Below are 22,541 nucleotides of genomic sequence, written 5' to 3' on the forward strand. Positions count from 1 at the left end.
AAGGGGGGAACAACCCGTTGGAAAAAGAAAAAAAAACTCACTCTCCAGAACATGAAATACCATGGGGTGTCAAGAGCGAGTAGAAAAAGCAAATACATACAAACTATTATTAAAGAGATACGATGATGAGAGGCCCAGCATAAAAACACACAGCCGCAACAAAATGCTTGCAGAGTTCTAGTCTTTAGAAATCTTCTTGCTCCTGGAAAAATATAGAGAAACTGATGATGGTGACGTATATTAAGAGACCGCCCAGAATCGACATGACCATCGCGGGGACTCGGATGGCACCGCTATGCGCCAGAAGGGTCGGGAGGGCTATTTAGGCAACCACAAGTTCAGTCTGCGAGAATAGAATCGATGGTATGGAAAAAGGACGGCGGTGAAGGAAACCAGACAGTCTGTCTTGTGAAGCTGGATAGCGCCGCTATAGGGCATAGAATGGAATACACAAAACACTCACCAATCCCCATCACAACCAGGAAGCCCGTACACCACCTGCCAAAGTCGACCACGGTGTTCCCCGCGCTCTCCATGAAGTCATCTGGATTTGCGCAGCGGCTGCATATCCAGTTCGGTAGTGGGGCGATTACGTATGTAGCGACGACGAGGAGGGGGAGGTAGTTGTGCCATAGGGCGGCGGAGAGGATGACGAGGAGAAAGCCAATTGCGAGGATCTGGGTAAAAAAGAGATTAGATGGGGCAGTGGGAATGCGAGCTGGGATCAGTTGGGGGAGAATGGTAACATACGAAAGAAAGGGAGATGATTGTTCTCAGGCCTGCCGCCATGGCTAAGGAGGGATTAATTTGGGAGGAGGGAGGGAGGGCGGAGACGGAGGCGCAGGCGGAGAAGGGAAGAATTTGATATCAGCCCGCTCCCAGCTGGAGGTCTCACAGGCGAAGGTTGGTGGGGGTATATCAGGAGCTGTGGAAAGGGAGTGGCAACATGTGGTGTTATCCCGGCGACAGACCAGGTGTGGCTCTTAAATACGGAATAAAGTGGGCCGGGACAAGACACAGTATATGTCTTTATATAAATAATAAATAGTCTGCTGTGTTCTCCTGTTGTATAACTATTAGCGATAAAGTTGTTTGTTCTTACGATGCGACGACGACGGCGGCAACGGCAGGTGGATTATGTAACAGCTTAGCTAACCCGATTGACAAGCAGTTTGCACCGCGTCACTTTGAGTCTGCCTGAGATAGATATCAACACTCAATTTTATTTTGTATTTCCGCAATATCTTATTACACAAGGACAAGGGAGAGGAATATATTGCGGGATAAACACTTGTCTTTTGTATTATACCCATTCCTCGGTCTATCCACCATGTTCAGGAACAATTACGACAACGATTCGGTTACCTGGTAAGCTCTCCTCACGACGAAATAAGAACCACCAATTTTCTGACCATGTATAACACTGTACAGCTCGCCGCAAGGAAGAATCTTCCAGGTAGAATATGCCCAAGAAGCTGTGAAGCAAGGCTCTGTCGTTGTTGGAATTGCTAGCAAAACACATGCCGTCCTAGTAGCTCTCAAGGTACGAGAGACAAAACAAAACCATACACATATCCCATAGATCAATGTATATATTTTATCTATGTATATGTATATATATATCTAACGTAAACACCCAGCGCAATGCCGAAGAACTCTCCTCCTACCAAAAAAAGATCATCCCCATAGACCGGCACATGGGCATCGCCATTGCAGGCCTAGCCTCTGACGCCCGTGTCCTCTCCAACTTCATGAAACAGCAATCCCTCGCTTCAAAAATGACTTACGGCCGTCCCATTCCCCTCGAAAACATCGTCGACCGTGTAGGCGAGCGCGCCCAGACAAACACCCAGCACTACGGCAAACGGCCCTACGGTGTCGGCCTGCTCGTGGCCGGCGTCGACGATGCGGGGCCCCATCTGTACGAGTTTCAACCCTCCGGCATGACCCATGAGATGGTTGCGTATGCGATTGGGGCGCGGAGTCAGATGGCCCGGACGTATTTGGAGAGGCATCTGGAGGAGTTTGACGGGTGTGGGCGGGATGAGTTGATTAGGCATGGCTTGAAGGCGTTGAAGGAGAGTTTGTCCCAGGATAAGGAGTTGACGGTTGATAATACGACGGTTGGCATTGTCGGGGTTGGGGAGGGGAAAGGGAAGGTTGAGGCGTTTAAATTGTATGAAGGGTTGGATGTGGGGGTGTTTTTGGAGAACGCGAGTAATGAGGGGACACAGGGGGGAGGTGAGGGGGAAGCGGAAGCAGAAGGGCAGCCCATGGAAGTGGATTCATGATGATGAAGGATGATGCTGGTGATTGATATATTTTTTCTTTTTCTTTTCATCTTTTTATCTTTTATCTTGTTATGGCTTTGTTTCATTGAGGCTAACTAGATATCAAGGTAGTTTACGGTTTGTGATCTGTTTCTTAGCCACGATCTGCTTATTCGTTCGGAATAGATGACCATTTTCCGTAATTGCGATGACGATAGTAGATGACGATAGTACAAATAAAGGTAATTCCCTAGATTGGTGGAAGGGACTCAGGCACATCAGGCATATATATCCATTGGGTCCTTGATGCATCCCCTATCAGCGTCACACCTGGTAACCCCTGAATATTAACCCGTCCGCTCCATATATTAACTATACTCAAAAGGCAATGTCCCTGAATAGTAATAATATATTTAATAATATATCTAATCTTTCAACCTCAAAAACACCACGCTATAGAATTCGTAATGTTAGCATTTCAAAAAACGTCAAGGGAATCATAAAAAGCACAAAACCCCCTTTCCGTTCTTCCTTTCTATCAGTCTATCCATTAATCCCTCTATTCAATCAAGCAAACAATCTACGACCGCGACCAATCCAACGAATACCTCCCCTCACAAAGCCTATACGCCCTCAATGCCCCCACAACCTCCTCAACATTCTTACATTCCACGAAAATCCCCTTATTCACCTCACTCACAAACTCATCCTTAACCGCCCTCTCAACCCACTCCATCAACCCATCCCAATACCCCGCAATATTCAACAACACAATCCCCTGATGATGAATTCCCAGCTGATTCCACGTAACAACCTCCATTGCCTCCTCAAGTGTGCCAAACCCCCCCGCAAGAACCACAAACCCACTCCCGGGTCCACCCTCCATAACCTTCTCCGCCATCACCCGCTTCCGCGTATGCATATCCGGCACAAGCGTCGTAAGCCCATACTCCGACTCCCCATCCGCACTCTCGTCGCCATCGCTGACAACAATAACCCTCTCCGGCTCCTTGCCGCGCTCCATCGCCGCCCGTTCGGCCTTGGGCCCCGTCAATGCCGTCCGGTATCCGTTCTCGATCTTGACGAGGGCGGAGGGGATGATGCCGTGCACGGACTTGGGGCCGGATAGGGAGACGAGGGTGCGTGCTAGTTCGCCCATAATGCCACCTGTGCCGCCGCCGTAGATGAGGGTGATGTTTTCCTTGTGGAAGATGTGGGCGAGGGCACGGGCGGAGGCGAGGTGGGCGGGGTTGTTGCCTGGATGCGAGCCGCAACTGATTCGGTTTTACCTTGGTTAGCTGGGGGCCCCCGACTGAGTGGGGAAACGAAAGGAATGGGGATACGGTGGGGGTGGCTTACAAGACGCAGACTACCGTGGGTTTGGTGGCGCTGGGGTCTGCGGTGGTGGTGGTGCTGGCCATGGTGGGCAAGATAGTCAAGAGAGCCAACGGTCTATTGTATAGTTTTATCGATTGATTGGATTCAGTGAGGAGTCCAATGATTGCTAGGGTGGTTTTCCGTATATATAGAGATGTGCTTGGATATGCGAAATGTCAGATTGTTTTTTTAAACACGGGGGAACGGAAGGCACCCAAGTACCTATGGAAATTAGCTAAAAGACTCTTCTGGGTGCGACAACAACAGTACCAACAAATGGTACGATTCGTCGGTTCGGCGCAAACAATTTCTTGATGGAAAGAAGAGAAGAAGACAAAAAGGGCCGATGAGGGTCTATATATCCGTGGATGTGCGGAGCAGATGGTTGTTCTGCCCGTATATCTATATATATACCAGTGTGAATAATAATAGTAAGTATTTGCACTTTTTATGCTTCAGGAACCAGCACGAAACTTTGCTAGAAAACTAAGAAGTGTAAGTTAATAGCAATGCCATATATAGACATATAGGTGATCCTTATATATGAAAAATTTATTGAATATTTAGGTTGATTTTGAGAATAAGGAAGCTCAGTATGAGTATGTGATTAGAATGGCAGTCTTCATGTAGAACTTGTTGTTATGGCACAAGCTGAGAACAGTGGGAATCTTCAGCTCAGATGCAAAAACGCGGCCTGCTGTCGAAAGAGATAATCCAGCAAGAAATACAAGTAGAGGAGACATAGAATACATATGATGCCAGATATAGATAGCGCCTCCGAAAACAAAATATCCTTCTCATAACGCCTCTTATCGTATTCGCCTCCAGGTATTATTGTTTATCCCCAACCAAAGCCCCAATTGCAAGACAAGAAGCAAAACAAAACTGCGAAAGACACCGCCAAAATTGCTAACATCCCAATAGGAAAATAACATCACGAGCTAGGCATACCCGCACCCGCACCTGCATGAGCTGCCGTAGCGGAAGAAACTTTGCTCTTCTTCCTCCTAATCTTCCCCCCACCAGGCGTAGTCGGACTCTTCTCTCCTCCCTTCCCCGCCCTCGCTGCTCCAATCGTCGCCGCATCAGTCTTAATAGCCGGCACCGCAGCACCGGCCCAAGTGCTAGCACCAGCTCCGACGCCAGTCCCCGCCGGTGTACCCGGTTTACTCATCACACCCACACCAACAGTCGGGACAGGAGTGGGTGCCTTGGGCTGGGGAGCCTTGGCCTGCTGTCTCGTCGCCAGCGGCTCAGTGGATGCCTTGCCGATGATGAAGGAGCCCGGTTCACCCAGCAAGGGGGCGTCGTCCATGAATTCATCACCGTAGCGGGAGAGGAGGTTGAAGGCCTCGGCGAAACTGCGGGAGTCTTGCATTGTGGTGGATTGGGAGAGGGAGGAGGGTGCGTTTGTCGTGGTGGTGGCAGTGGTAGCTAGAGGCGGTGTGGTTCCGGCTCTTGATTGTGCAGGTAGGTCTGGGATGGGTGTGTTAGCTGTGCTTTGTTGGGTGGATTGTTGGCCTGGGCGGGAAGGGTCGAGGTATTTGGGGACAGGGGGCATGTATGTGTGACCGTAGGATGGAGAGAAGAGAGGGAGTGGTGATGCGACGGAGAGAGCTTTCGTGAGGGAGGTTACTGTTGAGAGCTGGCGTCACAAGATAGAAAATTGTTGTCAGTAATTCTAATTACAAGATATATATATATATATATATAGCATGCTGCAAAGATTGCCAATACATACCATCCGACTCCCAATAACCTTCAACACCGACGGGGCCATATACACCGAATCCCCCACAACAAAATACGTCGCGAGCACCTGAATCTCATCATCGCTCGCCCGCTTCTTCCGCACCTGCTTCCGAATCACCCACACATTCGACGGCTCTTGTGGTAGCTTTTGCGGCACTTTCTCGTCCGCCGCAATAGCCGCCGCAATAGCCGCCGCAGCCGCCACCTCCTGCAACGGATCACGCACCACCATAAACTCCACACCTTGCATGGTCTTCAGGCGACCCTCAAACGCTTCGCGCGTCTCGATGAAGTGGCGGAAGTTTTCATTGTAGGACGCTTGAATGGCGAGGGAGGCATTGTTGGAGGTGGCGTCGAAGAAGGGGGATTCGGCGAAGTAGAAGAGGACTGTTTTTGTATTGGTTAGCCCATGTTCTTTTTTCTTTCTTTTTCCATTTCATTTTGGCATTTTCTCTGCAATGCGGGTTTAAGAGGAGGAGCGTACTGTTGTTTGAATGGAGAAAGCCGCCCATCATCTGTACGTGGTGCGGCGAGCGCCAGGTGATTTCTTCCAGCGGGACATCAGGCTGCGCAGCCATGGTGAGTGGGATCAGCAAGAGACGGCGGGATGGGGAGGAAGCATAGGGGAGCTGCAAGTTAAGGGTTGATAAGTGCCATGGGACATGGTTGTGCTGGAGAGCTGCATTTGCAGTATCCTGCTCTGTGGATGTGAGCACAACGTCCGATGATATATATATATATATATATATATTGTATTGTATTGTATATGTATGTATATGTATATATGGCATGTTGATGGGGACGGGAAAGTTACTAGTGTATTATGTATGGTAACATAATGTATTAAAATACGTTCCTCTTCATCTGTCGTACATATTGTAAGAGTGATATAGAAAATAATCTAGAAGAGATGAGCAGAGTGAATATGTCAATATGAACTGAGTATTGAGATCATGGATTTCTCATCTTTTGCTAGTGAAGCATAGTGAAACATATCATATGGATTTTGTAGATAGGACAGCATATCTCAGGCACAACTGCAGTCGTCGCTCAAAATATTGGCCGCAGAACCCCTCGATATCCACTCCCTGGCCATTGGAAGCCTGTTAAAGCACTGGGTATGTAGTAATTCAGTAGCAGTTAACTCACTATTAAATCAAATAAGATACAAGAACATAGGAATTCTCCCATCCTTTCAGTACCCACTCAGACACTAACAAACATAGGAACAAAACAAGGCGATCCCTCTTGATGTAAACCCCGCAACACAGCGCCCATACCAACACCACCGTTGAAGGGAATCCATTTATTGTCAAGGCACCTAAAAAACTACCAAGTCCCAACCGGAATCCCAGAAAATTGTCACATGGACATGAAAGAAACATGACGAAAAATAAGAAGAAGCCGCAATTTTCCCTACCCTTAATCCCCCGTCATCAATGCCTTGACCAAGCTCCACATAATGTTGTCATCCCAAGTCGCCCTTTCACATGAAAACACCCTCATCCAGCCCCAATGCCAAACACCAGACCAGACCAGACCGGACCCCTAAAACGGCAAAGTCTGTTGAAACTTATCAACCTCTCTCAGACACACAATGGCCGCGATCCACCGGAAACTAATAAGCTTGCGCTTCTTCTTGCCATGTTTATCCGTCCTCTCTGCCATCCCTGACTGGTCCGGAGGCCGATAATAGCCAGCGTCCGAGTTATTGTGTCTGAATGTCTTTGAGCGGGACAACTGCGGGTTATCCTTCATACCATTTGCTTCCATCTCCTCTTCCACAGCAATATGAAGGCAGGCGATGGAGCGCTCGAGAGCTTCCATGCCGCCTGACTCGCGGTCTTGGATCATGGCGGTGATGAATTCGATGAGGTTATTGTATTCTGTTTGTCGTGGAGTTAGTTAGTCATTCATTTGTGGATTGGTTATTTGAATAAGGATTGTTTGGCATGCCTTCTCTCATTTCTGTCGACGCATCCTTTTGTCGCTGAGAGAGTTTCTGTCCATGTCCCAATATGTTACCAACGAACACCTCATATTCGGAAATGAAACTCTTCCAGGGAGTGGAAGAGTAACGATGCATGAGACCCCAGAGATTGTCTTCATAACTACACGATAAAAACAGAAGCTATTAGTGAGGTTCAAGTGAGAAGAGAAACAGAGAGAAACAAAAAAAAAAACCAAAACACAATATCAAATATATATCAGCCCCACTGGTTTCACATACATCTCACGAATATAACGTGCATTCTCAATATGATGATCCCACAAAAACCCCTTCGTCTCCGCCTGCACATATGCCCACACACCCATAAGCACGCTTGGCGTAGCCAATCCCGAGGGACGCTGCGTGGCATGCTGCCATTTGTGAAGGAAATCCACTTCATCTATGGAGCGGTACAGTTTCCCTAGGATTTTGTAGCTCTTATAGAACCTGGTGGGTGGGCGCTCGTCGTCCTCATCATCATGAAGGTCCTGAGCAGTCGTCTCCTCGTCTTCTTCAAACAAAGACAGACTTTCTGCGATGCGGACGCGGGGGCCGTGGGCCTGGAAGTCTGGCCGGTATCGTGGGAATTTGGGGATACGTGCAAGGTCGACCTAACATTTTAGCAAATGAAGGGTTAGCATACCGTTCATCTTTCTGGGGCAAGACTTTTCCTTGGCACTGTCAACTAGAAAGGAAGGAAACTTACAGGGACTCCACTCTTCGAGAAGTCAACAGCGGTAGAATGTAGCTCGGCAAGCAACAAACACTGTTCGTCAAAAGTTCCACGATCCCGCTGATCAGCAATCGCCTGATGGATCGTGGCAATCCGCCCCAACTGATCCTGCTGCATAAACGTAACGAAAAAATCAATGATATCATCAGTCACTACCGGCCGGTTAAGCACCTTCTCCTCCACGCGGGGGTATTCCGCGGGGGGTACCGTTATCTTAGGAATTAGGGTTTCATCGTATATGACGTTATACAGATCACCATCGAGATCACCACCGCTCAACATGCTGGGGAGGTCACGGTCGCCGTATTGACTAAAAGCGATGCAGTTATGTAGCTGGCGAAGGGGAGAGTCGGCTGGGACATCGACCGCCTTGGCCACTTGGACGTCCCCAGGATGCATAGCTGGCGAACGGGTAACGACAACCCTAGGTCTGACAAGCACCTCTCTGTGACCATCTTCACTCAGAGTAACGCAGAAAATCTCTCCTTCCTTGAGGATTCCGGTTTCATCCATGATACCAAAGAGCGTCACGGCATTCGGGACTCGGATCCGAGCACGGTACTTCAAATCTCGTAGCTTAATCAGAACAGCAAGCTCCATAACTCGTCGCAAGAATTCATCATCAGTATGGCTAAGTCTGAAGCCTTCCAAAATACTAATAAGCCATGGGAGCCCTATCGACTTTGCTATATGCGTATCTTCCAAAAACCTAGCGGCCTGTGCAGTTGACGGTGCCGTAGCACGGAGTCTCTCAATTTCATCCGCCTGCAGCTTTAGAAATGCACTCTGCTCCACTCCTAGATCTTCAAGAATTTTGATCAATTGCGCGTTTAGGAAGAAGGGCAAAGCCTTTAACCCCGATCCGCACAATTCGATATTCAATCCACCAACAGTTTCCGGGACAGGGAATTTAACCATTGATTTTCTGAGCATTAGCGATTTCCCAGTTTTTGTACTGTCGAGGCCGATCATTCCTTTGGCTCCTATAAACCAAGTTTCAGTTAGCATTATGCCTCTATATGCATGGAAGCTAGCAAGAAGAGGCTTCGGAGCTTATAGATGTGTGACACGGAAGGCGGAAATGAGTACCTGCAATCCGGATCTGAAAAACAGTAGGCTTCACCTTCGCCCGCAACGAATGGTCCTTCCATATTTCATACATCAAAAAAGGCGATATTGTGCCAACGCCATCACTAAATATCCGTCCATTGCGTTCAACATCCTCACCCACCGAAAGCATGTCAAAGGATATCGGTATCGAGGTTAGGGTATCTGAAAACGTCTGCCCGATTCTTGCAGCCTGTTTTGCCGGGGAATGGATGTGGTCAAATCTGCCCAGATTCTGAATAATAACCGTGGCGTTATATAGAGTCCCACCCGAAACAAAAGGCGCCACAAACCAGCATGTCTGGGAGCGCAATGACGAGTGAGAAAAGCCAAGAAACTCAAACTTGCGGCCTGCAATAGTGATCCCCTCCTTCAACACGCCTTTGAAGCGGGATTGGAATATCGCATCGACGGATGCACGGGAGTCATATCGGACTGGGTCTCCACTCTCGTCCACAAATTCTACCCGGAGGAAATGGTCGACATTCGCTTCATAGATGCGCAGGACTCGGTTCTTGGTTTCCAGTTGGGGTCCGTAAAGGTAAATGCCGCAGGGAGTGACCTGGGCACGGTGGATGAGGATGTTATTCGGGTGAATTGGGCGATTGGAGCGACTCAGTGCTTTCTCACGGACGACAATTTCAAGAGCATTCGCAAATAATTTCATCAAGGCAACCACGTCAACCTCAGATGCTTGAACATCTGGTGATGACCATTGAATATCCCTCTCTAATTTGTCAAGGGCTTGAACAACAACATCTAGATCTGCGTCGACTAGCTCCTTTTCCACGCGGTATGCAAATGAGATAGCGTTTACAGGAGATATGGCGCCGTTCCATACTAGTTTCTGCAGCTGAAACATGACGCGGTATGGTAAATCGCCCCCGGTCAAGAAGGCCATAAACCTATCCATCAATGTCGAATAGGATACGTCATACTTTGCGCGATGCTCGACCCATCTCGCTATTTCCGGGATATGGCGCTCGTGGGCAAGGTCGCGAACGGCTTTGAGATCTGTGGAATCTTTCAGGAGAAATCTGTAGACGAAGCAAGTGCCCGCAAGAGCAGCATGGTCATCTCTGAAATGACCAACTCTAGTCTTTGGTGGCAGACCTCTCGGCCATTTCTGTTGTAATCCAAGTGATGCTAGCCCAGTTATTACATCTGCGGCCTCCGTCTTGTACAGTCTTGGTGCGGTGTTGGCCGTGATTGTGATGGAAGGCGAGTTCTCCGTGCCAGTGTAGATCGATCCAGGAATATTGGAATAGGTAAACTCCAAATGATAGATGTCCGTCCCTGTTTCCAATGTAACGCGGATAGCCGACTTGCAAAACGCTATCTTGCCAATCTTTCCAGTGCGAAAACATTCAATAAACACCGGGTTCCCCTCATGGTAATCCCACGTGCCGCAGGACATGGTGGTGATGAAGAAAGTCTTGACCCGTTTAACAGGTGCTGTATGACGGGAGTTGCGTGTGTTGCTAAGCACCGTACTACCACGATTGAGACGCGTTTCTTCCTCATTCTTCAATGCGAGAAGCAGAAAATTGTCTGGCGGATTTCGGCTCAATTCCAGGTAAATAATCTGCCCAAACATTCTCAACGGTTTGGTAGCTCTCCGTTTCTTACCAGGCCCAGTGGTCTGGCCATAGACGGCGAGGACTTTTGAGGCCTTAGCCACGTCACTGATAGTGAGCACTGCATTTCGATGTGGGAGTTTGCGACAGTGGAAATAGTGGATGTCGAATTGAGAGAGCACTGGTCTGAATTCCTTCTTCAGGTGGTTGTTCTGGACCTGGTCTGGGATATTTCGACAGAAGATCTCCATCGTGTGGAGAATGTAAAGAGAATTGGTGTAATTAAACCAAGGTGCTCTTTTGAAGTGTATTTATAGTGACTTGCGCGGATTTTTCAAGGGTTGGGTAATCTCTGTTAATGAACAACACGCTTTAGACTACAGTAGGTCAAGATCGTGATTGTGAAGTAAAAGAAAAGAAGAAAAAGTAGCCAAAACCCCACACTACACAAGAAAACAAAGCAGACCATCAGCAGTGATATAGTAACATGCAGGACACAAGTTCTTTGAGGCCTCCAACAGGCATTCCCTGCCGACAGGTTGCTCTCTCACTGCTGCCCAAGGCTGATGCTTCTGCAGCCCTTCACGCCTGAAGAAGGGCCATTATTGGCTAAGGTTAAATTGCCTGAAGAGAGATTGGAAGAAGAGGGATGCGGAAGAGGAGAACAGGCCCTGCGGCCGGGTTTTAAAGCTTTCAGGGGAAGGCTTTGGTTGACCTGTTGAACGTGGAAAAATGGATTTCTAGCAGTTGGAGGAGTAAGTGTCACGTGGAAGAGGCGAAAGTTGCCGGCGGTAAATGAGCAAAAAGGATGGCTGCATGGGTAGCTAATTAGGGGAATACTGGGATGTTGCATTCTTAAATGGGCTTGAGGAGAAGTGATGTATAATCTATGCTTTTTAAGGGGTCTTCATAAGCGGTGGGACGGGAAGAACTTCTCTCAGGGTTAGAATCAGCTATTCGTTATAACTAACTGCAATATCCGTTGCAGACAAACTCAGCTACTCTCCAGTGAGACAGCGGAATCACAACATGACCATCTGTAATGTCATGTCATCTCATTCATTTGACATTTGACGGTAACAATAGCGTTAATAAGAATACCGGTAAACACGTATATCCAGCTGTGGTGTTGAAACGCCCCTCCCTTTAAGCCCTTTCACTTGTATCACACTCCATGGTGACCAATGTTCTCCCCAATATCCACACCCCCCCCCCCCCCCCCCCCCGGCGGCGGCGAACCCAACAGAATTCATCAGTTATCCATGTAGTGTCATGCCGTATGCCACATACCTAATGATGAATAGGTATGAATGTCCAAAAAACCGTATCCTATGCTGTAAAACAAAAATCAAAACCTCAATAATGAAAGAGGCCAACGAGATTGAGAGAAAAGTAACAATACTACTACAATGATGCAAATCCAAACCTAATTCAGACCCTTCCTCTCGCCCTATTTGCTGCTCCGTCCAAGTTTTCGAGCCTGCTTCCTCTTCATCCTGCCCCTCTGGTCAACAGGCATAAGCACACTTTCACTCACGAACGTAGAACGGCCATCCCCCTTCTCAGTCGTAATGTTATAACATCTGCCTCCTACCGCCTCCTTGAAATCGGTAGTATATCCAGGATAGTCCTGAAACATCTCCTGCATCACAGATGTCTTCTTCTTGCAGGTATCAGCATCAACATCAGCAACCCCATCGCCGTCAGGTGAACGGCGGAATATCCCCAGAACCGTATCCAGCTTCGTAACCATCTCATCCCACTCCCCCTCCGGCGTGCTGAGCGCTGTAACCGCGCCTCCAGCTCCAATATGCCATACCTCCTCGTCATCAGTGGCACTGGATTGACTATATGCTGTTCGTATGAGGACGGAAAAGCACGCTGCCCCGCCTGCATCGAAATAGCCCATGACACCAGAGTAGATTCTGCGTTTTTGTCCCTCGATTTTAGCTAGAAGTTCGCACGACTGCCTCTTGGGTGCGCCGGTCATGGAACCGGGGGGCAGGCATTGGCGAAGGGCAGAGTAATCGTGCGGACTGGCCTTTTTTACAAGTTGGACTTCACACCGTTCCTTGAGAGATGGCGGCAGGTCTTCTGGAACGCCTCTGATGTGCGAGACGAGCTGGTAGACCCGAGGGTGATCCTCCACTTCAAGCAGCTTATGAACCGTGACGCCGCCGGATTTGCACACCTTGAACATATCATGCCGTATCAGGTCTGCAATCATCAAGTTCTCACCCATCTCCTTTGGCGTGTTCAGGATTTCTTTTGCTTTCTCGAGCGTCATGCCCTCGCTTTTCTTGACTGTCCCTTTCATGGGCTTCATGTCGATCTGGCCATACCTGTCATATTGAATGAAACATTCCGGGCTGCTGCTGATTATTTTGGTTTTCCCAATTCTAGCGAACGCACCATAGGCGGCCGGGGTGTATTTCCGAAGCCGCTTGTACAAAATCCAGGGACGAAGGTCCGACTCTTGTCTATATTCGCACCGGGGCAGAGTGACTTTTGTCTGGTCAGTCAAACAGAGCTCATACGACTCGCCATCGCGGATGTACTCTTGGCATATTTTTATTTTGGACTTGTAGATGTCCTCGTCCGGTATGACGATGTTGGCTTCACGGACCATCATGTTCGCCAGCTGCTCGTCAGAGTATTTCAAGCGCATGAGGTAGTTCGTCTCCTCTAGGGGTTCTGGGGAGGTGACCGCAATATTAAGCATGATATTGTCCATGGATTTCGTATATGTGAAGCCGGTTAGTCGTCTCGCAACAAAGTCAATCCATTCCCCCGGCTGGTCGTCAAACTCTCGGATGGACTGAATGTGGATTTTTTCAAGTTTCCGATCGATCACAATACTCCGCTCGACCCAGAGTAGACCAACGTCGACCGTATCGTCTTTTTTAATTGCCGGAGCTTCTCCATCATGTAATTCGGAAAGGCCCATTTCATAGGAGAAATAGCCCATAAAGCCACCCCAGAACGGGATGGTCTTATTTCCTTCGACAACCTTCTTTTTGGAGAGAATCCGACGCAACATGTCCCAAACATGCTTTGGCTGCCGTGGAGCTAAATCCTTGGTAGATCTCAACCCGGACGGCCGTGAGATCGTGCTCGTTAGTTTAGAAATCGAGTACTCGAGCGTCCATGCGCCGGGACTGAGAACAGAGATAATGCTGAATCTAGAGGTCGAATCGATAACCACACTTGGTACATTGGGTACATCAACAAGTTCACAAATTTTCTCCGTCGTTAAGCTGCCGCGATTTATGGTACGATACGCTGACACGTCGGTTGACGAGCTGCACCACTCAACAACATCGTCCGCATCATTGAAATAACGTTCCTCTACACGCAAGGGGTCAAAAATATCAAGTCTCCTTCGGGAGATCGTGCGGTGTTTGGCATTGAAATTTTCAGTATATAGCCACCAATTCCTGATTATGTCACGGCAGGCCTTGTCAGATTTGCAAGATTCAGGGTGAAACTGCAGGCCCCAGAGAGGTTTCTTGGAATGGCGAACAGCCATCAGAGTAGCTTCCCCGGGAGTGGCACTGTCGCGATACCACGCGAGAGGTACGAGATCAGGACACTTGGGACTTGACATCCAACATCGCTGGCGATCAGAGAGGTCTCCGGATGACTCAATTTCATGATCTAGGCGCACTTGTAAAGAATGGTACAGCGTAACCTCGAAGCTTGCCGGCAAGGTTTCGAAGATATCTGTTCCGCTATGAACGAAGGTGACCACTCTGCCATGGCGGGGTTCAGGAAGCTTGCAAATGGAGGCTCCATAGTTGACACAGAGGCTCTGAAACCCAAGACAAATACCCAGGACAGGAACGTTTTCCAGGTCCCACACGTGGAGCATACCCCCGACGTCGCTTGGATTTGTTGGAGTGCCCGGTCCCGGACCGGTGATAATAGCATCATATTCATCAGCAAGGGCTTGCTTGTCCACCGGCCATATGGCATCGATGGACACAACAGTGACCGCCACGGGCAATGTGCTTTCGAGTAGATCCACGATGTTACGGGCGAAGGAGTCATGACCATCAATAAATAAAACCTGAGCAATGGAATTCAGGTCGACTGAGCTATCAGACGACATGGTGCCGGTTGAATTGAAAGGGTGAAATGGAGAATAGAGAATGTGACAATGGGCTGTGAAAGAATTGAAGGATTCAACAAATCCCAAGTTTTTTTCCCCCCCCCCCCTCGAAAAAGATTTGACGGTAAAGTAGTTCTTCTCTTTTCAATCAAGAGCGAATAGTAGTAGTCAGGTTCGAGATAGCCCAATTGAGACCTCCGGAATGGCAAAATTGGACGAATGATATTTAAGGCGGTAAAATCGGAAATTCCGAAATACGAATCCCGACCCAACCGTTGCAGAAGCCGTTCGAAGCCACGATTCGGATAAGTTCTACCCAAGAACGTAGCACTCCAATATAATATATATACAGATAGTCTAGAATCGTTGTCTGTAGGAGCAGAAAAGGAGCGGAGCGTGTATATAAAGGGAGCGAAATAGTACGGAGGAAAGCGGAGAGTGTCTGATAGAGTTATCCATACACTCCCTCACGACGTTTGGCGGATAGCTGTCAAACTTTGGCAAGAGGACGGGAAGCCCCAACCGCAAAAAAAATAGCAAAAAAAAAAAAAAAAAAGTGATAAAACAGTATCTGAATTTCAATTGTAAACCCTCCCGCAGCGCTGTCGAGTTGACCGAAGCGAGGGAAGTTGAAGATGAAGGTCAGTCAAGTCATTGTTTGGCCGTGTTGAGGGAAGGAGGAGGAGGAGGAGGAGGAGGAGGAGGAAAAAAAAAAAAAAAGGTTCCCCGACCGGGTGGGTGAAACCTAACTCGCCATGACTAAGGCCAATTACAGTGGTTGACTGGTTAAGCTTTGCGTGAGCTCGGAGAGACGGTAGGGAAAGTATAGACGCCAGGGGCGGGAAACTGTCCCAGAGGAAGGACATGGCGGCTCTTTCGGCAGGATTTGTGTCTGCTCCTCAACATGACACGGAGCTGGAAGTTGAATTAAAGGAGGGCGGTTGGTTTAACTATGGGATAGATGTTAATGTCGTATGTCGGGTCTCATCCGCCGAAATCGAGAAAGCTGCAGGATCTGATTACTTCCTTTGGCCAGAAAAGTGATGGTCACGTGACTTGTCCTAGGTTTGCCCCTGAGGTTGAGCCTTTGCGTTTACCAACCATATATTCTCTATCCGCTTGACATTAGGTTGTGGGAGCCTACTGCAGTTCCCTCTACAGAGTGAAAGTCATTCATCATATCTCGTCATGACCTAACCCAGAATACTCCGTACAAACCCGTTCAACACCCTGGAAGGAAAAAAAGAAAAAGAAAAGAAAAAGAAAAAAAGAAAAAAAAAAAGAAAAGAAAAGAAAAGAAAAAGAAAACATCTGTCACCCATGTGATTTTGGGAAAATGTTTCTTCGAAATATGTCGCAAACAAAATATCCAATCCAGGATATCCATGCTGCTAACTAGAGGGGTGAATTAGGACAGCCGAACGCTATCAGTTCGGGGGAGGAGATGAAAGTCCGGGCGATGGAGTCGACGCCGCCCCTGGCACTGCTGCATACTCAGCCATCTTCCGCGCAACTCTGGGGAAGTACTGGGTAACAAAGCCCTCACTGGTGAACCGGGATGGAATGAGTTAGCAAATGAGACGTAAATAAAAAGAAAAGCAAAACAGGATATACATACGTGTAAAAACTATGGTCCGAGCTATGGTCCGCAACTAAGTTATGCGCCAGCTCATGGCAAAAGATAACCCACCAATACACCAACGGCTCGTCGCGACAATTAACCCCGCCCTGAACCATCTGCGGCTGGTGCAGCTGTTGGAAGTAGAGATAATTGCAAAAGATGCTGCCCTGGCTGTTGAACGCTATAGTCTTGCCGGCCGGATCATAGAAGATGCTAACACTGTTCAGCCGGACGGAAAACACGCTGGCACAATCCGTCAATATCGACGCAAAGGCGTTGAGACTGACTGAATTCTCCAACAAAAACGCGGATCGATCTGCGACAGTTTTCGTGACGAAAATCCGTATGCCAGAGTTGGTGTCTGCGGCGAATACGAGGTCGTGACAGGGCTGTTCGTCGCAGTATGATTTCGTCTCCATTACTTTGTTCCTTTCGCCACGGCTGTAGAGGGTTGATGAGCCGTGCGGTCGGCATGCTTGGATGGCTGACATTAGGTTTGATTGGAGTGCGTGAGGGGAAGTTATGGTTTGGGGTTTGGATTCCCTCGTCGAACCGGCTTCGTTAGCCGTGCAAAATGGCGGAGGAAGGTCGGAAGACGTGGGCAGGGGCAAGGGTTGTTGTGCCCTGTCGCGGATCCCTTGTATGGCAGATTGTATAGCGTTGTTTGATCGCGCGTAATCCTCCAATCCAAAGCGTCGAGTGAGATCAGAGAACAGGCCGCCGCTCTTAGCTCGTGTGGATGCTATTTCCAAAGAGGTTTCATCAGTGCTTGATCTCGTATGAGGAGGGGACAACTCCGGGAAAACTCCCGGCATCGATAGCTGTTTCCCACGATCATCGGGTTCAGATTGCTGCTCCTTTCTCCAAGCAACTTCTTTCTCTTGAATTTGTTTCAACTCCTCTTCTAGCTGTTGCTGACGCTTGCTTTCTGCCATCCTAGCCTCAGCAGCCTTCTGCCGCAAGATACGCTCGACATTGTAGCCTCGGGCACGAAGCTCAAGAAGGTCCGTTTTAAGTAGCATCTCCAGCGTGAGGGTTGAATGCAGCTTCGGTCTGTTGAGAATAAGATGGACGAGCGCCTGGCTAATTTGGTACAAATCCGGAGGGCCAGCACAGATCGACAACACCCAAGAGCCCCGGGATGGCATTACAACTGCGCTTCTCTTTTCAACATGCGACGCATTTCGCCCTTTCAGCAACCGTCTCAGGGAGATAGATTGCACCACTTGAACTGACAAATGCTTCTCCAACCATTTCGTATCGTGCTTAATCATCTCGCGGGGCATGTCATGGAGAAACAATCGCGACCGCTCATAGATTTGTTTTTGCAACTTCGTGGCAAGGCGCTGGTCAAATGCCAAAGCGCCACAACGCGCCTGCTCCTCCACAAGTTCACTCAGGCACGGAGTGCCGAGGGCTACATATAAATCTTCAAGCAACTCCTCTTGAGGAGCAGCCAGAATATTTTGCTTAAACAAACTAAAACTGGCATAGTCGTCGACAATAATAGCATCGCGAGCTTTTGCCAGCTGCCACTCTTTTATGCCTTGCGTTTCATCTTCGTAGGTTTCATCGTCCATCTCGAGCAACTGTTCGTCGGTCTTGGGTGGCGCGGGCTTCGAGGGCAATTCTTTACTCGCAAGAAGAAAGGGTGCAGCTTTCATCTCCTTGAATAAATCCCTGTGCTTCCTCAACTGTGGAATGCTCTCAGCAAGACTACGCAATAGATTGAGGTATTTGTCCGGGTTTTGAAGCTTAGACGATACTCTGGCAGGCTCCTTAACTAACATCTTTGCAACTTCAACCTTGGTCGGTTCTCGTTTTGCGCCGCACGATTCTAGAAACCGATTTGCTTCTTGTCCAAAGTCGACAAAGTCAAAGATATTTCCATAATCCTCACTCTCGCCCAGATAACATTCACGCGGCGTGATATGATCAATTGAAGAAGATTTCTCGGACGAAGAAGCGTTCCGGATAACGGGGACTATACGCGTCTGACCGATGCGTTCTGCAGTCGCCGAATTGATCTCCCCTAGTCGTCTTGCAAAATACTCAAATAAAGTCTGGGCTTCCTTTTTCGATGAAGGAGGTTTCGCAACAAGGAGCTTCAGGCACTCACTGAGAGAAGGGTGCTGACTGACGCCAAACTTCAATGCGTGGGGATGGAGGTCCTTTCTCAGAAGATCAAACCCGAATATAGTAGCTCCATTGTCAGTAAAACAATGACTCGGTGTGCTTAGCTTGTTTTGCCCTTCAATTGGAAGATAAGGTATGTTGACCTTGGACGAGTCAAACTCAGCATATTTAAGTGCGACATGGTTCGTGATAAAATAGGTCATCGCTTTGTCTCTAAGTTTGGTGTTGTCCACTGATGCTGCCCATGCTATAAGCTGTATTAACTCCATTGCCGACGGGAAGCTCTTGAGTCCCAACAAGGTTAAAAACCGTCCTTCCGGGCCCGTCGGGTAATATCTTCCCGGCCAGTAGAGAAGTGGTAATTCAAGGTCCCTAAGTAACTCATCTGGCACGAAAAGGTCGGAAACTTTATATCGAACAGCCTCGGTTTTGGAGCGCGCACTGGCTTCAGCGGTGCATATATTTGCCTGCTTTAGTTTTTGAATGTCTTCCCGCGGGATATCGGATTGAACAGAAGCCAGATACTTGATCAGATCAACATGACTCCATTTCTTCCGGGGAGCCCCTTTCTCGTCGACTGAATCCTCAGAGCTATTCAATAGTCGCTCAAAAATGACATTGAGCTCAACAGTCTTTCGAACGCCAAGGGTAGCAAGGAATTTCTCTTTGACGTTGTTGAGGCCTGTGACAATGGGAAGATCGTCAAATAGCCGGACACTCGGGAAATAAGTCTCAGGAGGTTTTCTCATTCCGGACTTTGTGGGAATGACAGTACTATTCCGCAGCAGTTCAACAATTGTAGTCTTTGTAGGTACACCAAAACTATCCCATTGTTTAGACAGAACGGGCAGTACATGCGCAGCAAACGATGGCGTCTGTGTAATATCCTGTTCAGGAGGAAGTGAACTTCTATTTTTCGCATTCTGCACAAGCCACGTAATCCAGGCATCGATTTGCAGTTCATGCCAGCCCAGGGACTCCAGAGAACTCCTAGACAAATTCTTGGTGTATCTGAAAGGCATGACGAACGGCGGCATTGGCAATTCCACAGGAATCTTATTAGGGTTGATGAAACTGTTTACATCACTGAGAACAATAACGCGGGATGGATTACCGTCGGGCCCTTCGTCATTAGCCACTGCCGCTCGTAGTAACCCTCGAACCACTGAAATATCGATGTCACCAGCAACAGCTTTCTTGGTCACCCATGATAAAAGCTCTTCAAGTTGTTTTGAAGTCAAGGGACTTGACTCCAGTTCCTCCATAATATCCGACACAGTGATGTCAGTAACAAGGCCTAAATCCGTCAAGCGCTTCACAAAGTCTCTGGAGCCAGTCATTAGCTCCTCTGGTATTGCCGGTATAGAGTCCATAAAACTGAGGTCTTTGGGCGCAACTCGCACATTGTGACATGGGAGAATCCCACAAGTCGACAATACCTCAATTGTTGCGTATTTGCTACACGTCCAAAACGAATCTTCAATTGCCTGCCCAACATGCGATATTGGAGTTGATTCACGGAACACAAACTGGTTGACAGTATGTACTGCTTCCGGCAACACTCCCGCAATATCCTCTTTCCGAATCTTTGATCGACCAGGGTTGTTCACTCCGGACTGGATGCGATTGTTAAGCGACAGCATCTCTGCAGAAAAAGCAATCCTACACACTATCCCTGCTGCTCTCAACAGCTCCAGATTCCAGGTGCGAACCCATCGAGCATTTAGATCAATGCTTTCTCTCTCAACGGTTGGGATAACAGATGGCGCAGAGATATGAGCATTTAGGCCTGTAGTCTGGTGTGTTGGAAAGCCAATGAAGATTCTACCAGACCGCGAAGGTAGAACGGAGGCAAAAATATCAGCGTCCTTCGAAACTTCATTCTTCGAAGCTTCCGCTAAATCGTAGGACGACGTTAAAATCGCTAGTGTCGTTGATTTAGGTGGGGGCTTCTTTGTCGCACGCTCAAGTTCATTGCTAAATGATTGGCTAGCGAATGTCTTGATAGTGGCAGTGCTGATGTGAAGGAATACAGACGATGTTTTGGTGATGGCAAGGTCTTCCTTTGCTTTTTGGGGATCTGCTTTATCGGAGTTGGAGGGCTTAGCAGAGTTGCTACTGGAAGAGGAGCCTGTTAAACGGGAGAAGAACGACTTCAACGACGCTGTAGGATCGTGGTGTCGCGAGCTGTCGAAACGGGAGGTGTTGGCGGGGGATTTCCAAGACACTGCCTCCATCAAAGAAGCATCCATCTGGGCAACCTCCCGTATCACATTGGATACTTTCATGAGGCCTTCAGAAGTTCTGGTCTCCACATTTTTAGGTATTTCTATGCTGACACTTGGCGCAACCTTCTTGCGAAGATGGAGGAGTTTCCAACCATCCAGCCAAAGCTCGACAGATTCTAGTCCGACGAACGTTAGGGCACTGGCAAGAAACTGACATAGTGGCATGAGGGCTGGGATTGGAGATGTAGTATTCCGATAATCCAGAACGAAGTTCGTATTTGGGCTGGAATCCGATTCATCTAATTTTAGCCGTCGGGTGAACAAGGCATTCTCCTTCCAATAGAAAGCAATAGCTTCTGAGCCAGATGACACAAAGGGCTCCTCGCAATCGGAAAATACACTGTAAAACCCGACTCCGAATGCTCCTATCTTGGTTTCGTCGGGATTTCCCTCGGCGATCCGCTTGAGCCTAGCCCAGTCATTCGGGGAGAACGGAGTCCCATTGTTTGTGAGTACTAGACGCTTGAGGGTGTGGTGAGCAATCACATGCTTTATAGAAGCTGATGGATCCAGTTGAGTAGGAGCAGGGACACTTGTAGAGGGAAGGGTTTCGAATTTGATAGTGACATTTGTTGCACTGGCGTCAGCTGCGTTCTGAAGGAGCTCTCTAAGTACGGTCCTGCAGGAAGGAGTCCCTTTAGCACAATACATTTCAAGGGAAAGACGCAAGAGTGGTTAGGGAATAGAGATTAGGCCTACCATTCTCCAGAATACCGTGCCAACACCTTATCTATCAAGGCGCGGGTGTTGACAGTCACAGCCTCCTCGTCATTTCCGGAGCCCAAAGTCCGTGCTTTGAGGGCGTTAAAGTCGATGGCGGTCATGACGAACGAGGCCGCGGAATCAGATTATAAATGGCAGAGGAAGTCCTCAAACGTAATCTTTGCATTGGCAAAATCCAGGTACAGCTTAAGGTCGTCTTGGACTTGTGGGTCTGGCAAACAGGGGGTCGGTATAGGCGTTGATATATCCACGGCGGCCGGGCGTAGGTAGTGTAACTAGTAGCTATGGACGAATGACGTTGATGTGCAGATAGGCAACGGGTCGAATTATGGATGACAGGTGCCAGAGAAGAGAAACTCCCGAAATTAAGGTACAATACAAAACCAAAAGAGAACACCTGTATGCGCCGTCTCTGTGTTCGCTTCCAATGGATCTATTGTGCAGAAACAAGTCACAGAAGCTGAAAGATTTAGATGTTGATATAATTAGATGTATTCCCCATATCAATGAGGCTGCGGCATTGGTCTGTACAGCTAGCAGTATATCACGTGGTTGCTTGTACGGTATATCATAATAACATAAGCCGCATCCACTTTAAACCTCCAAAGCGAATCAAAGACAAAAAACGACAGTTAACTCAATGCAATAAGAAACAGTGGATGAGAATAATTAAGAGGTCTTATCTGGCTTCGATATTCTGTTTTATTGCGTATTTCGTCCAGCTGGCGACCCTAGATCCTTCTCTATATTTTCTGTTCATCGCAAATGTCGCCGCGCACCATCTATGACTTGTAGTTAGCTTGGAAGCGGTCTTGTGCGCATCACTGACTGCCCACGCCGCTCTTTATTCCAGATG

The 22,541-nt window shown here is 48.3% G+C and overlaps 8 protein-coding genes across 8 annotated transcripts; 2 read left to right on the top strand and 6 right to left on the bottom strand.

Moving 5' to 3' along the window:
• Positions 1–184: 184 nt before the first annotated feature.
• On the bottom strand, positions 185–789 carry PAAG_03535 (vacuolar protein sorting 55 superfamily; the record flags this gene model as incomplete). Its single annotated transcript, XM_002794944.2, has 3 exons — positions 185–318; positions 464–677; positions 751–789. 3 exons carry the CDS (start codon positions 787–789, stop codon positions 185–187), a joined length of 387 nt encoding a protein of 128 aa, XP_002794990.1.
• A 541-nt stretch (positions 790–1,330) lies between these two features.
• PAAG_03536 (proteasome component PRE5) lies at positions 1,331–2,291 on the top strand (the record flags this gene model as incomplete). Its single annotated transcript, XM_002794945.2, has 3 exons — positions 1,331–1,368; positions 1,432–1,543; positions 1,641–2,291. The coding sequence occupies 3 exons, from the start codon at positions 1,331–1,333 to the stop codon at positions 2,289–2,291; spliced, it is 801 nt and encodes a 266-aa protein (XP_002794991.1).
• A 559-nt stretch (positions 2,292–2,850) lies between these two features.
• PAAG_03537 (hypothetical protein) lies at positions 2,851–3,691 on the bottom strand (the record flags this gene model as incomplete). The annotated part of the gene is made up of 2 exons (XM_002794946.2): positions 2,851–3,544; positions 3,630–3,691. 2 exons carry the CDS (start codon positions 3,689–3,691, stop codon positions 2,851–2,853), a joined length of 756 nt encoding a protein of 251 aa, XP_002794992.1.
• Positions 3,692–4,581: 890 nt separating this feature from the next.
• On the bottom strand, positions 4,582–5,977 carry PAAG_03538 (mediator of RNA polymerase II transcription subunit 6; the record flags this gene model as incomplete). Its single annotated transcript, XM_015844997.1, has 4 exons — positions 4,582–5,292; positions 5,389–5,544; positions 5,626–5,786; positions 5,884–5,977. The coding sequence occupies 4 exons, from the start codon at positions 5,975–5,977 to the stop codon at positions 4,582–4,584; spliced, it is 1,122 nt and encodes a 373-aa protein (XP_015701971.1).
• Positions 5,978–6,947: 970 nt separating this feature from the next.
• Positions 6,948–11,057, bottom strand: PAAG_03539 (hypothetical protein; the record flags this gene model as incomplete). Its single annotated transcript, XM_015844998.1, has 5 exons — positions 6,948–7,285; positions 7,425–7,510; positions 7,630–8,000; positions 8,096–9,105; positions 9,212–11,057. The coding sequence occupies 5 exons, from the start codon at positions 11,055–11,057 to the stop codon at positions 6,948–6,950; spliced, it is 3,651 nt and encodes a 1,216-aa protein (XP_015701972.1).
• A 1,199-nt stretch (positions 11,058–12,256) lies between these two features.
• On the bottom strand, positions 12,257–14,917 carry PAAG_03540 (para-aminobenzoate synthase; the record flags this gene model as incomplete). The annotated part of the gene is made up of 1 exon (XM_002794949.2): positions 12,257–14,917. One exon carries the CDS (start codon positions 14,915–14,917, stop codon positions 12,257–12,259), a length of 2,661 nt encoding a protein of 886 aa, XP_002794995.1.
• Positions 14,918–15,781: 864 nt separating this feature from the next.
• PAAG_03541 (hypothetical protein) lies at positions 15,782–15,961 on the top strand (the record flags this gene model as incomplete). Its single annotated transcript, XM_002794950.2, has 1 exon — positions 15,782–15,961. One exon carries the CDS (start codon positions 15,782–15,784, stop codon positions 15,959–15,961), a length of 180 nt encoding a protein of 59 aa, XP_002794996.2.
• Positions 15,962–16,344: 383 nt separating this feature from the next.
• Positions 16,345–21,786, bottom strand: PAAG_03542 (hypothetical protein; the record flags this gene model as incomplete). The annotated part of the gene is made up of 3 exons (XM_015844999.1): positions 16,345–16,462; positions 16,536–21,581; positions 21,662–21,786. 3 exons carry the CDS (start codon positions 21,784–21,786, stop codon positions 16,345–16,347), a joined length of 5,289 nt encoding a protein of 1,762 aa, XP_015701973.1.
• Between the last annotated feature and the right edge of the window lie 755 nt (positions 21,787–22,541).

This window comes from Paracoccidioides lutzii (assembly GCF_000150705.2).
Source record: "Paracoccidioides lutzii Pb01 unplaced genomic scaffold supercont2.7, whole genome shotgun sequence".
NCBI classification, from domain to species: Eukaryota; Fungi; Ascomycota; class Eurotiomycetes; order Onygenales; family Ajellomycetaceae; genus Paracoccidioides; species Paracoccidioides lutzii.